At 34.3% G+C, this 12716-nt stretch overlaps 2 protein-coding genes across 6 annotated transcripts in view; one reads left to right on the top strand and one right to left on the bottom strand.

Moving 5' to 3' along the window:
- CCNC (cyclin C) overlaps positions 1-10059 on the top strand; it is a 28862-nt gene extending 18803 nt beyond the window's left edge. For all 3 annotated transcript variants that reach the window (XM_045842770.1, XM_045842768.1, XM_045842769.1), the window contains exons 7-12: positions 1193-1228; positions 1906-1997; positions 2623-2690; positions 5949-6028; positions 7259-7377; positions 8823-10059. In XM_045842770.1, coding sequence (XP_045698726.1) covers positions 1193-1228; positions 1906-1997; positions 2623-2690; positions 5949-6028; positions 7259-7377; positions 8823-8877 — 450 coding nt within the window. In that variant the 3' untranslated portion in view covers positions 8878-10059. The remainder of the gene's footprint in view (positions 1-1192; positions 1229-1905; positions 1998-2622; positions 2691-5948; positions 6029-7258; positions 7378-8822) is intronic.
- Positions 1-12716, bottom strand: part of TSTD3 (thiosulfate sulfurtransferase like domain containing 3) — a 29037-nt gene that overhangs the window by 4331 nt on the left and 11990 nt on the right. For all 3 annotated transcript variants that reach the window (XM_045842775.1, XM_045842772.1, XM_045842773.1), the window contains one exon: positions 10324-10356. In XM_045842775.1, coding sequence (XP_045698731.1) covers positions 10324-10356 — 33 coding nt within the window. The remainder of the gene's footprint in view (positions 1-10323; positions 10357-12716) is intronic.

Below are 12716 nucleotides of genomic sequence, written 5' to 3'. Positions count from 1 at the left end.
GTTATATGACCTTGGGTGTTCATTAAATCACTTTTGGAACTTGATGATACCATGTCAGGACCTCTACAGACCAACTAAATGAGAATTTTTAGGCTTGAGGCCTGGAGACTGGTATTTTCTAAAAGCTCCCAGGTGATACTGATGTGCAGTTGAAGCTGCTATAATGGAATAGTATGAAAACCATATTTGAAATTTTATATTGTTTTAGAAGATCATCTCTATTGACATTTTATTTTTTAAAGGTTTTATTTATTGAGTTTTAGAGAGAGAAAGGGAGGGAGAAAGGGAGGGAGAGAAACATTAGTGTGTGCTTGCCTCTTGTGCACCCCCAGCTGGGGACCTGACCTGCAACCCAGGCCTGTGCCCTGACTGGGAATTGAACCAGCAACCTTTCAGTTCGCGGGCTAGCACTCGATCCACTGAGCCACACCAGCCAGGGCTCTATTGACTTTTTTTTCCGCCCCCTAAGATTTTTCTTCGCGGACAGTTTTGTTTTTGGGTGTTTTTTTTAAAGATTTTATTTATTTATTTTTATGGAGGGAAAGAGAGAGAGAGAGACATCAATGTGCGGTTGCTGGGGGTTATGGCCTGCAACCCAGGAAAGTACCCTGGCTGGGAATCGAACCTGGGACACTTTGGTTCCCAGCCCGCGCTCAATCCACTGAGCTACGCCAGCCTGGGCCCTCTGTTGACATTTTAATAGACATGTTCTTCCGCCTTGTAAGGGATTTCTTCATTCCATTTAACTTGTAATTTTTGGTTTCATTTTTTAGTATTTCTTTCCTTTTACTGATTTATAATAAGAATAACATTTAAGATAATTGCATTTTTGCGTTTGTTGAGTGGAAAGTATATTGGAAAATCTGAAGTTTATACAGGATGTTTTAAATAAAAATAAGTATGCTTTATATGAGCATTTTTATTGTGAGCAGCCTTATATATGAGCAGCCTTTAAAAAAGGCTGGCCTTTTTAAGGATTAAAATGCTTTATAATCACAGTTTCAATCATTATAGTAATAAAAAGTAATTTTATTGTATATGTTAATTCTGTTATAAATTACTGTTTTTATTTTCTTCATTTTAAAAAGTTTTTAGTAAAAATTTGTGATAAATTACTATGTCTATAAATTGTTAGACTAAATAGACTCATCTAATTTGGTTTCATATTGACATTTATAATCTTTTTAAACAGATATTAGAATGTGAATTCTATCTTTTAGAACTAATGGTAAGTATACGTCTTCTCTGTGATTAATAGAGTAAAACTTATTTTCAAATTTAGTGAAGTCAGAGTTTTTTAAAGAAATTATTTGTAGGGAGGTGCATTTTAAAACCATACAAGTGATACATGGTGGTGAAATCATAGTACCTAGTAGCATCATCATGTGTATCCTCTTGAAAGCCTGTAAAATAATTTGTATATCCTACTTAGGATGGAAATATTTTTCTGTTCTAGTAACTATAATAAAAGGATTACAAGCAAACTAGTCAGGGCATTGAACCACTGTCAATTATTTGCACAATTTGTGTATGTGTGTGGTGTTATTTAAAGGTAGATTATGTCTTTGGCAGAATTCTGCTCCTCCAGTTGGGAATTATGGATTTATAGGCTAATAAGAGGTTTCAGTGTGTTGCAGATGTGACACTTTGAGTCTCTAAGGGAATGGATGCTGACTGACTGCCAACCGATTTACCAAGGTATATTCCCGAGAGAGCAATGCCTTCACTATTATAGTAGAGTTTAGGGCTGCCATACTGCTTTCTTAAGAAAATAAGAGGGAAGCGAGCATGAGTTAGAGAAATACATATGAATATACAATTACAAATCAGTTGGGTAATGATGAGTTTTCTTTGTGTTGTAATAAATCTGTTTTTATACATACACATCTTTTAAACTGTTTCTAGGATTGTTGCTTGATAGTGTATCATCCCTATAGACCTTTGCTCCAGTATGTGCAGGACATGGGCCAAGAAGACATGTTGCTTCCCCTTGCATGGTAATTAGAACAGAAGTTATTCATAGTGTAACTTGTTATTAGCTAGGAAGATTGACAAGTAAATATTAAGTTTAGTATTTTTAAAGTAATTAAAGTAGTGTCCCAAGATATTTGATGTTGAACAAAATATCTACTTGTTGAATTTTAATAACTATATTGGTACAAATGCTAAAATGATAAGGATTTTTAAATTATCTATTTGATGAATATTCCCATTCAAGTTGATTATTATGAAAAACAGACTGTTTACATAAGGAGACAATTTATCTTTATCAGAATACTTTTTGGTGGTATTCAACATACATATTAATCCATTGTATGATTTCTGGTTTCCTATATAATTTTCTAATTTTTGACAAATTAGAAAAAATCTGTTTAAAATTTATGATGAGGTTTTAAATTTTAAAACATTTAGCTGTAATTTTATTCATTAAAATATGCTTATTTATTGAATCATTTATGTATCCATCTTTTTCCTTGATGTTTTCACCTTTATATCTGTGCCTCATTAATATAAGAGAAATGATATGTGCAAAGATGGGAAATACGGCCCTCTCTGGAGCAAAATGTACAATCAGATGAGGTAGTTCTGCTTTCAGTAATAATATGATTTACATTTCTATAGGAGGATAGTGAATGATACCTACAGAACGGACCTTTGCCTACTGTATCCTCCTTTCATGATAGCTTTAGGTATGTAAGTGTGAGTTATCTTTACTAGTGAAATTGTCATAAACCTGTTTAGGTCATCCTAAAAGGAATTTCACCCTGTTGTACTTTATGTTTTTATGTTTCATAAAGTAATAGACTAATCCCTGCATGTAAGCTTTCAATGATATGAGCTGCAACTGTCACAAATCAGAATTATCATACCTCTGTTCCCCTTTTTTGGTACGTTTTTAAAAATTTGTTTAAAATAATAAACACTCTCCAGAGCCTTGGAGAGTGTTTATCTAGAGGAAGAAGTTCAGAATTAAGCCTGCTAGTATTGTAACTTATATGAAATAACTGGGCCCTTCCTTCATGAGTCTAATAAAAGTCCTTAGAGGTTGAGTAAAGGAGCCTCTGAGGTCCTTATTGCCCTTTTTGGGGGAGAGGTTAGCTGCCATTTTTACCTGTGGAAAGCAGTACTATAATGGGTTAGAACACAGTCTTTGGAATCAGATGATCCAAGGTTTAAACTTTGCTTCCTTTATAATTGTGGGGAAGTTATCTAAACTTCCTGAATTTGTTTCCTTGATTCTAAAATGTGGGGGATACTAACAACTCCATACAGAATTGTTACAAAAATTACATGAGATACCTTATAGAGCACCAAATATTTTCTGCCATATATTAGGCACTTAATACTTTGGGGTGGAGGGGCACTTACTACTTTTCATTCCTGTTCTTTTTTTCTGTTGGTATCCATGATTCTATCCTCTTGATCCCTCTCCCCCATACTTTACCAGTCCAGACTTACAGTCTTCTCTTTTTTCAATTAGTCCTTAAATGTTAATATTTCTTATCCTTACATTAGGGGTGGTGCATGAGTTATATTTTTGTAGTACTGGAGGCTCCATGAAAGCACTATATTTGGAAGGATTCTAAAGTGGCATCTAGGTTCAGTGGGAAGGAAAGCTGGGATCTGCATGGATAGAAAAGAGGGAATATCAGGCCATGTGCCACATCTTTGCCATTTCTCCTGTCTTCATTCTTCCTGGGTAGTCTCACTGAGGCCTGTGGCTTCTATTTCTTAGGTTTTGAAACATTTAAATGTCTTCATTTAACCAAGATCTTGCTCCTGAGCAGTTCTATATGTCACTCTGCCTTGGCATCTCACTGGCACCTCAGACTCATGAACAGGACTGGGCACACTATTTTGCCCCCAAATGTGCTCCTTTTAATGTCTATACTAGCTTGGTGCATAGCAGTAGTTAGTTACTTTATTTGGAAACGGAGCAGTTAGCCTCTTTCATCTCCCTCAGTTCCTCCATCTAGTTAGTAACCAATACCTATTGTTGAGTATTGGTAACCAATACCTTTAGTAATCTCATAGCCATCATCCCGTTTCTGTTCAGGTTACCACCATAGTCTACTTCCTGACCAATAGGCCTCCAGTGTCCCTGTTCTTGGAGAGCCAACCTATCCTTTACATTTGAGCTAGGCTAGTGGTTCTCAAGTAGAGATAATTGTTCCTTGGGATATTTGGCAGTGGTTTTGGTTGTCAAAGCAATGGTGGATGCCACTGGCATCTAGTGGGTAGAAGCCAGGGATGCTACTAAGTATCCTATAGTATACTACCCAGTTTCAAAGAGTTGCCCAGCCCACAATGTCGGCAGTGCCAAGGTAGAGAGAAACTGTGATCCATGCATGATTTGTCCCCCAATTAAAACTTTTAAGTGCTTCTGTTAATTTTTGGATAAAGTCTGTAGCTTCTTTTTACCAGTTATGTGCCTACCACTCTCTGTTTCCACTTTTATTTTTTTAATCTTTTAAGACTTGGCTCAGATTTCACCTTTCTAGGAACAGCGTCACCTCAGCAAAACTCCCAATATCATCTCATGCTGGGTTTAGGATGTCTCTTCTATCTCTAATGTACCCTACATAACCCATTATCATGGTGTTTTCCACTGTGTTTTAATTACCTATTACTATAATTTCAGTCTTTTTGCCTCTAAATCCCTCCTGGACATAGGCTGTACTTTATAGCTTTGTTTGACTTGGGGCAGCCACTGTGTCAGTTCACATTTGAATCACTGTTTGCCTAGAATGTCATCCTAAGCAAAGTCATATATGTATGACCACATCAGGAAGCATAACTGAACAAGCTGGTGTGGGATCAGGATAGTCAAGCTGCTCAGTAGGAATTATATTGGGCAAAATTATGATGTAGATTATTGTCTTTGAACATTTTTACTATCTTTGTGAGTTGTATATAGTTAGTATTACATTTTTTAAGCTCTGTTATTACAACACAGTACTAGTGTGCCCAGTTTTCACCTAATTTGATATCCTAATAACTATTTTTTTAAAGATTTTATTTATTTATTTTTAGACAGAGGGGGAAGGGAGGGACAGAGGGAAACATCAATGTGTGGTTGCCTCTCGTGCACTCACTACTGGAGACCTGGCCCACAACCCAGGCATGTGCCCTGACTGGGAATCAAACTGGCGACCTTTTGGTTTGCAGGCTGGCACTCAGTGCAATGAGCCACACCAGCCAGGGTTGACATACTTTAAAAAGCAGAGGAAATTAACACTACTTTTAGTTGAAATATCAAAACATAGTCTGTGCTGTTGAAATTTATCAGTATATCGATTGGCTGGGGTTTTTGTTTTGTTTTTAGTTTTTCCCATTACACTGACTTCTGGTTACTTTTTTTTTTAATCCTTACCCAAGGACATTTTTTCATTGTTTTCAGAGAGAGAGAGAGACAGAGAGAGAGAGAGAGAAACATTGATTGGTTGTCTTCTCCTGTGGGCCCCCCCAACCCCTAACCAGGGATGGAACCCGCTACCTGGGTATGTGCTCTGACTGGGAATTGAACCTGTGACCTTTTGGTCTCTGGGACAATGCTCCAACCAACTGAGCCACACCAGCCAGGGCTCTGGTTATATTTTAACCACTATCTTGTATCACTGTTGAAAGATCACTTCTCAGCTTCCTTATCCTCATTGGATTTTACTTCTTCTCTAATGTGTCCTGATTCTCAAGGCAACTGCACTGTGCCTAGCACACAGTGAGGAGCTAGAGATGGAGATGTCAAAAATTTTAATATAATCTAGTAATTTTTTCTCTCTATATAAGATGGAATAGTCAGTGGTAACTATTATATGAACCTATGCAGTTTTTAAAAAGAATATTGGAAAATACACATGAAAATTTTCAGTGAAAATTTTATCTTTGGTTTGAGTCCACACATTAAATGTTTGTAATTAAATGTGGGCCTTTGTCTCTTTTCTTTCCAGCTTGCCTACATGTAGCCTGTGTTGTACAGCAGAAAGATGCCAGACAGTGGTTTGCTGAGCTTTCTGTGGATATGGAGAAGGTATTCTGTAAAATTCCCTTAGTGGAATATAAACGTGAACATTTAAAAGTTAATGCCATATATTATTTATCATGAGCCTAAAATCTTAAGATGTCTACCAGGCTAAAAAGATTTTTGGTAAAAAAAATAATAATAAAGAAATATGTTTGACAAGAAGAGTTGATGTTGGCTGTTTAGGTACTATTTCTCCTTTTGGTTTAGCTTAAACAGAATGGTAAAATTTTAGTGTGATCAGTTGAAGAGCAGCCTCTAATTTTCAGGGTTATTTTAACACATTGTTTGTGGGTAGTTTTTATCACGCACTCTACTACCAGTCAACGTAAAACGTATAAATACGTTTCCCTCATACAATGTGTTAAAAGCTACCTAGTGATCACTAAATACTACCATAAACTTCTGAGGCACAGCCTGTCTCCTGGCAAAGTGGTTTTTGCCCTTTTTTCTGTCTTTTCTGCTGAAATGTTCTTTTTTTTTTTTTTTAAGATTTTATTTATTTATTTTTGGAGAGGGAAGGGAGGGAGGGAGGGGGAGAGAGAGAGAGAGAGAAACATAAATGTGCTGTTGCTGGGGGTTATGGCCTGCAACCCAGGAATGTACCCTGTCTGGGAGTCGAACCTGCGACACTTTGGTTCACAAGCCCACGCTCAATCCACTGAGCTATGCCAGCCAGGGCCTGCTGAAATGTTCTTGATAGCATTAAAATCAATCCAAGGTTAGGTATATTCACAAGAGGAAGAAAGGGCTAATTTGGAAACTGGATATGACATTTGTAGCTGTAAATTTTTTAGCTCCTTAACCTGTTTACAGTAGTTACCAGAATTAAAACATCTTTTGTGTACTACCTCCCATTAAATTGTTTGAAACAATTGGTTTTAGACGCGCATACTGTATAGTGGTGAACTGCATGATTTAGACCTCTGTTTCTAGAACCTCATTATTTTGCTTTGGTTTAGCTATCAGCAGATAGAAGGAAACCAGCAGCAGAGAGATGAATAAGGATGGACAGGGCATACATGTTAACACAGGAGAGGCTAGAAGGAAAAGCCTAAATAGCAGTGTGGTGAAAATACTGCTTGCACATTTATCAGGATTGTCGAGCCTGAATACTTAAGGACAGAGACTCTGTCTTTTCACTGTTTTCTGAGGGATGCCTAATATATGATGTGTATCTTTGTATATTAAATGCTGCTTGATATTGCCATTGAGAACTTTTCACATATTTTCTTCTAGATTTTGGAAATAATCAGGGTTATTTTAAAACTATATGAACAGTGGAAGAATTTTGATGAGAGAAAAGAGATGGCAACTATTCTTAGTAAGATGCCGAAACCAAAACCTCCTCCAAACAGGTATTTTGTGGACTTTAATTTTCTATTCCATTTAATTATATGTCTCATATGCATTATCACATTTTTCATAGATTACATTATTTTGGGGTTTTTTTGCTTAAAATTTCTTCCAGAACCTCATAATACTTACTAACTTTCTTAAATTTGTGACTTGATAAATTGAAAATATCTCATTTAAAAAAATTAATTGGATTATCTGTATAGTAACTTCCTAATGCAGTGGCAGGTCTATTACAGGTATCCCTCAACATATGGCTATATAGTATACATAAATTTAAACAGAGCAGAATTAGGCCAGTTTATTGGAAATTCAGAGATAAAGAATTCTGTAGTATTCCTGTCACTTGGACTCTGCCATCTTCCAACCCTCACCCACTCCTGGCTATTATCCTGTTTTATAAATTCCAGTAGCAGTTTTCAAAAACTTAGATTATTCATTTGATATTGTAAGGATAAAGAATTTTGTCTTTTGAGTGACCCATATGGTCCATGGCACCCAATAATATAATTTTGCTAAATATGAATCACTTGTGCTTAGGGAGTTTTTGTTGTTTTAGTAGGATCTGTTCATATATAGTTCAGTGGTTAGCTTCCACTGTGCATCAGATCATTTCGGGTAGGGAAACAAGGTCAAAAGGAAAATAAAGAAATATGGCCTATCTTAATTAACTTTACCTTAAGTTATAAAACATTGAGATAGATTTGTAGATCTGATACATTAATGTCACTGTTAGAAAAAATAAATACTTACACAAGGAGCTGTTTTAAAGGAGTCATTCAAACAGCTACCTTGGATGCATTTTTTGCAGAAATTCCCTGAGTGATTCTCCACTAGTGGCAGGGCCTGAAGCTGCAAGATGATGATGGACAAGATAAGGCAATAATCCTATTGCCACAGTTACTGGTATTTTCAGTTTTAGTTACTTTTATTTTAAATATTCAGCATTTTCCAGGAAATTACCATATTTCTGATTTATAAAGATTTGCTATATTTACATAAGATTTTAGTATGCCTTCAAACAATAATTTTTTTTGGAAGAACACTTCTTGATTTTTATAACGGATTAATAGGAATACAATTTTATATGTAAGATTTAATTTTATAGGAAATTTGTTCAGAAGCTCTGATCTATATGTTGAGTGATACCTGTAATGACAATGAAATCCCATACCCTAATTTAAATTTTTTTAGTGTATATGGATACTAACTTTCAAAAAGCTTGTTATGTATGAGGATACTAAGTTACATAAGAATAAAAATATAAAACCAAATATTAGTCTTCTGGATTTTAATTTTTCCATATCTGTGTCTTAAAATTGTGAGTGTCTTTGTTTTGTAAATTTGTACCACAGAAAAACTAACTTTAAAAACTAGTAGGCTTATCAGGGTTTTGAAAATGAATCTTTTAATTGGTATAAAATCTTTTTCTTTCCCACTTACACAGTGAAGGAGAGCAGGGTCCAAATGGAAGTCAGAATTCTAGCTACAGCCAATCTTAAAACATTCCGAAGAATTCCGTAGTGGACCAGTTGGAAATAAACCATTGGACAGATTTCAGTAATGTCTTCAATGGAACACAAATGAAAACGAATAGCTTGTTTCTGTCAAGCATATTGGGAAGTGATTTTATTTTTGCAAAATAAGTTTTTCCTTACCTAATTTGATTCTAGTACATAATTGATTAAAGTATCTTGATTATAAAAGTTTGGAAAGGTTCTAAGGGGACCTATAGACATTTCAAAATTAATAGTTTTTGATTAGTGTCATTTTTCTTAATTTGGATAATAGAAATTGTAGCTTTTTATTAAGCCAGGAAACATGAAGCATAATTTGTTTAAAATTATCTTTGGTCATTGAAGGACCAAAAAAGGACATAAAAAGTGAAATATATGAGGGTTTTTTTTTCCCCTCCTTAAGTTAAACTTTAAAACTGTATTTAAGGAATCAAATCTTACAAAATCCTGGAAGATTTTGGTAATGATGTTGATAATTTCAGGGAAATTAATCAAGTACCTATTGATTTTAAAGTGTATTTTATTCAGTAGTTTTAGTATCTTGCCATGGAAGATACTAGCCCAGCCTAGCAGAAAAGTGCAATATGTATAGCATACTTTGACATTTAAAAAGTTATATTAATTCTGTAACCATTTTGAAATGCTGGGCAAATTTTTTTTAAAATCCTACATGAAGTCATTTGCATTTGATTCACAGTTAAATCAGGCATTTAGAAAGCTAATTGGATAAAACATAGTATGGTTGAAATTTGGTAACATTTTAATGTTAATTTTTACTCTACTGTGAAAAGTTTTTTATATGACATACACACACTAGTTTATTTTTGTGTCTTAGTGTGGATTTACAAATTTATTACAGGTATCCTGAGCCAGGAACACAATCAGGTTTCAGGCCAGTTTGATACTGGCTACTCTTAATTCTCATGAGCGTAGGACTTAAGACTAAATGTTATGTCAGTGGGACTGTGCTGTCTGTGGAACTTAATAAATTAATCATTTTCTTCATACTTGAAGGAGAGTGATAAATAAAATTTGGAGTCATAGGATATTGATGTACAATTTAAGGATTAAAAATTTTACAAGTTAATTGTGAACAATGAATTATAAAATTCAATGTTGATTTCCTAGTATAAAATTGCAAGAATAAAAGTACGTTCTCCAGCCATATTGACCAGTGTCTTGATTATTTATCTTATTAAATCTGCCTTATTTTTTTTGAGAGTCCATCTTCTTTTTGACTAGTATTAAAGCCTTCTATAGTTTGTCAAATGGGTAATTTCAAATGGTTCAAAAGCAGACTTAGAGATCTGCTACCTTGTGGAAAGCAGCAGAGAAACTGGGGAAGGAGATTATGTATAAATTCAGTACCAATGACAATTATTGGTCTCCTAGACTCACAGTGTCAGGATAAAAAATGAGAAAAAAACTTACCTCAGGTCTGAAGGAAGTAAGATTGGGCTTGGGCTGAAAGAACAGAGTAATTATATATCATAATCATTAACTTAACCCTAATTTTTCATTTAAGTTTACCTATATTGTTTTAAAACTTTTACTTTGGAAATTAATACATATGACTTAGAGTTTTATTTCCAGCCTCCTATAGAAATTTTAAATCAGCATATATAGAATAGATAAATGGTGTAATGAACCTCCACATACTGATTACCCAGCTCCAACAGTTATCATTCATGGCCAATTTTATTTCTTCTAAATTCTCACCCATTTCCCCTAACATGCATGTTATTTTGAAGCAAATCAAAGATACCATTTCATCCATACTTATTTCACTATGTATTCTTCAAAGATAATTGCTCTGTAAGAGAAAGCTATAAAAGTATTCTTGTACCTAAACAAGAAATAGTCATCATAATTTTATAATATCAAATACTTGGTGTTAAAGTTTTCTGCTATCTCTTATGAAATATTGTTAAATAATTCTAGTCAGGATCTAAATGAGGACCACACATTGTAATTCACTGATAAATCTTTTAAGTCTTTTAAAATTCATAGATTCCATCATCATCTCACTTTTAAAATTCTTTTAAGTCCTTTTTGGAGAATGTTAAAATTCAACATCATATTCTGAAGCTTTTTCTTTGGGATGGGTCCATTTTTTTTCTAGAGAGGAAGCTTCTAGCTTTCTGTCTGAGGGGGCTGTCAGTTCTTGGAGACAAGTGAAGCCAGGGGGCTAGGTATCATTGTTCAGTATTCAGTTTATCTTCTGTTTCCAGTAAAGGATCTCATTGTCATTCCTGCCCCCTGATGTTCAGCTGCAAGTTTCACCTGCCTTCCTTACCCATTAATGTTAAATGAATGCAAACAGCAACCCAAAATATCGTGTGCCTGTAAACAAGTATATTGTATGTATTCACACAGGAAACTATTATCCCCATCTGGATACACTTCAAGCAGATTCTGCCATTACCATTGTTTATTAAAATTTCTCTCTTTCCCCTTTCCCTTATTTTGCTCCTGGAGAATGTTGAAGCACAGAGAAGAGGTAGTAACAAAATCACCTTTTTTCACTAATAAACTGCTGCCCTTTTAGACAGTGAAAAGTAATTGTTACTAGATGGTAGAAGAAGCATTTAATTTTCCATTTGTCCTTAGTAATACAAATTTCTCACCAATTAGCTGTTGATCCTACCTCCATCCAGTATTTCTATGGTATATACATACTAAATAGCGAAAGGGTGCATTATCACAGAATCCAAGAGACCTCACTAAGATCATGAGGCTGGTAGGCAAGAAATGTAAATGAAGGAAACCCGAGACACTTCAGTTAATGCAGAACTCTTGAAGTTGTCCACTGTTGACACTTTTTCTATGTCACATTTCTAAAACTTTGATAATGCAAAGTTAATCAAAAGTGATATTCTCTCATCATTAAAACAAAACAGCCACTTAAATATGTTAAATAATATGCTATATTTTTTTATGTTTTGAGTTCTCTGATACCACAGACCTTAGTAGTGGTTTTTGCTCTTTAGTTTCATTGTAAAAGTCAGTGCAGTTTCAGATATATAATTTTTAAATTTTTATTTCAGAAAAAGTGACAACTAAAATTTTTTTACCAGTTTAATGTAGCAAATAAATTACTCTAATTAATTTATTAGCCCCTAGTTTTTAAAAAAGATAAGTACAATTATATTTAGGTATAGGAAACCCAAACAGGATACATTATTTATCATAATTTTTTTCTTTAAACAAATACCAGGAATCCAAAGGTATAATTGTACAAACTGGTATGTCTCAGAGTTGAGGATATGTTAACAATATTGGTAAAGCCTATGTTCTCTCTCCAAAGGAAGCCATTATGAATTTTGTATTTATTATTCTAGTAACTTGTTATGCATATATATCCATATGCACATACATATAAATAAATGGCATTTTGCTTGTTTTCAAACTCTTGTATATGTTTCTGAAATTTGCTTTACCTATGAGAGTCATCTATGTTAATATATAGATATCAGTTTTTTCATTTTTAACCCTCAGCTGTGGCTAATCTGTTAAACTTATCTACCATCTACTGGATTTTAAATTCTAGAATTTCTATTTGATACATTTTTATAGTTCCCATTTCTGTAATAAACTTTTCTGTTTTATCATAAGTTATTGAATATATAAACCAAAGTTAAAGTGGCTGTAAACTCCAGTATGTAGGTCTTTTGTGGATGTTTCTATTGTCTTTATTCCTTTATTTTTCAATCATGAGGTCCTATTTGCCGCTGTTTCTAGTAAGATTTGGTAGAATTCTGAACACCAATATGAAAAATTCTATGTATCATTTGTGGTTCTGGCTTAGGGGTGGGCCAAATCTC

The sequence above is a fragment of the Phyllostomus hastatus genome, unplaced genomic scaffold, assembly GCF_019186645.2.
Source record: "Phyllostomus hastatus isolate PE091 unplaced genomic scaffold, TTU_PhHast_1.1 phas_contig_40, whole genome shotgun sequence".
Classification (NCBI taxonomy): domain Eukaryota; kingdom Metazoa; phylum Chordata; class Mammalia; order Chiroptera; family Phyllostomidae; genus Phyllostomus; species Phyllostomus hastatus.
This window is presented reverse-complemented; position numbering and strand designations above follow the sequence as displayed.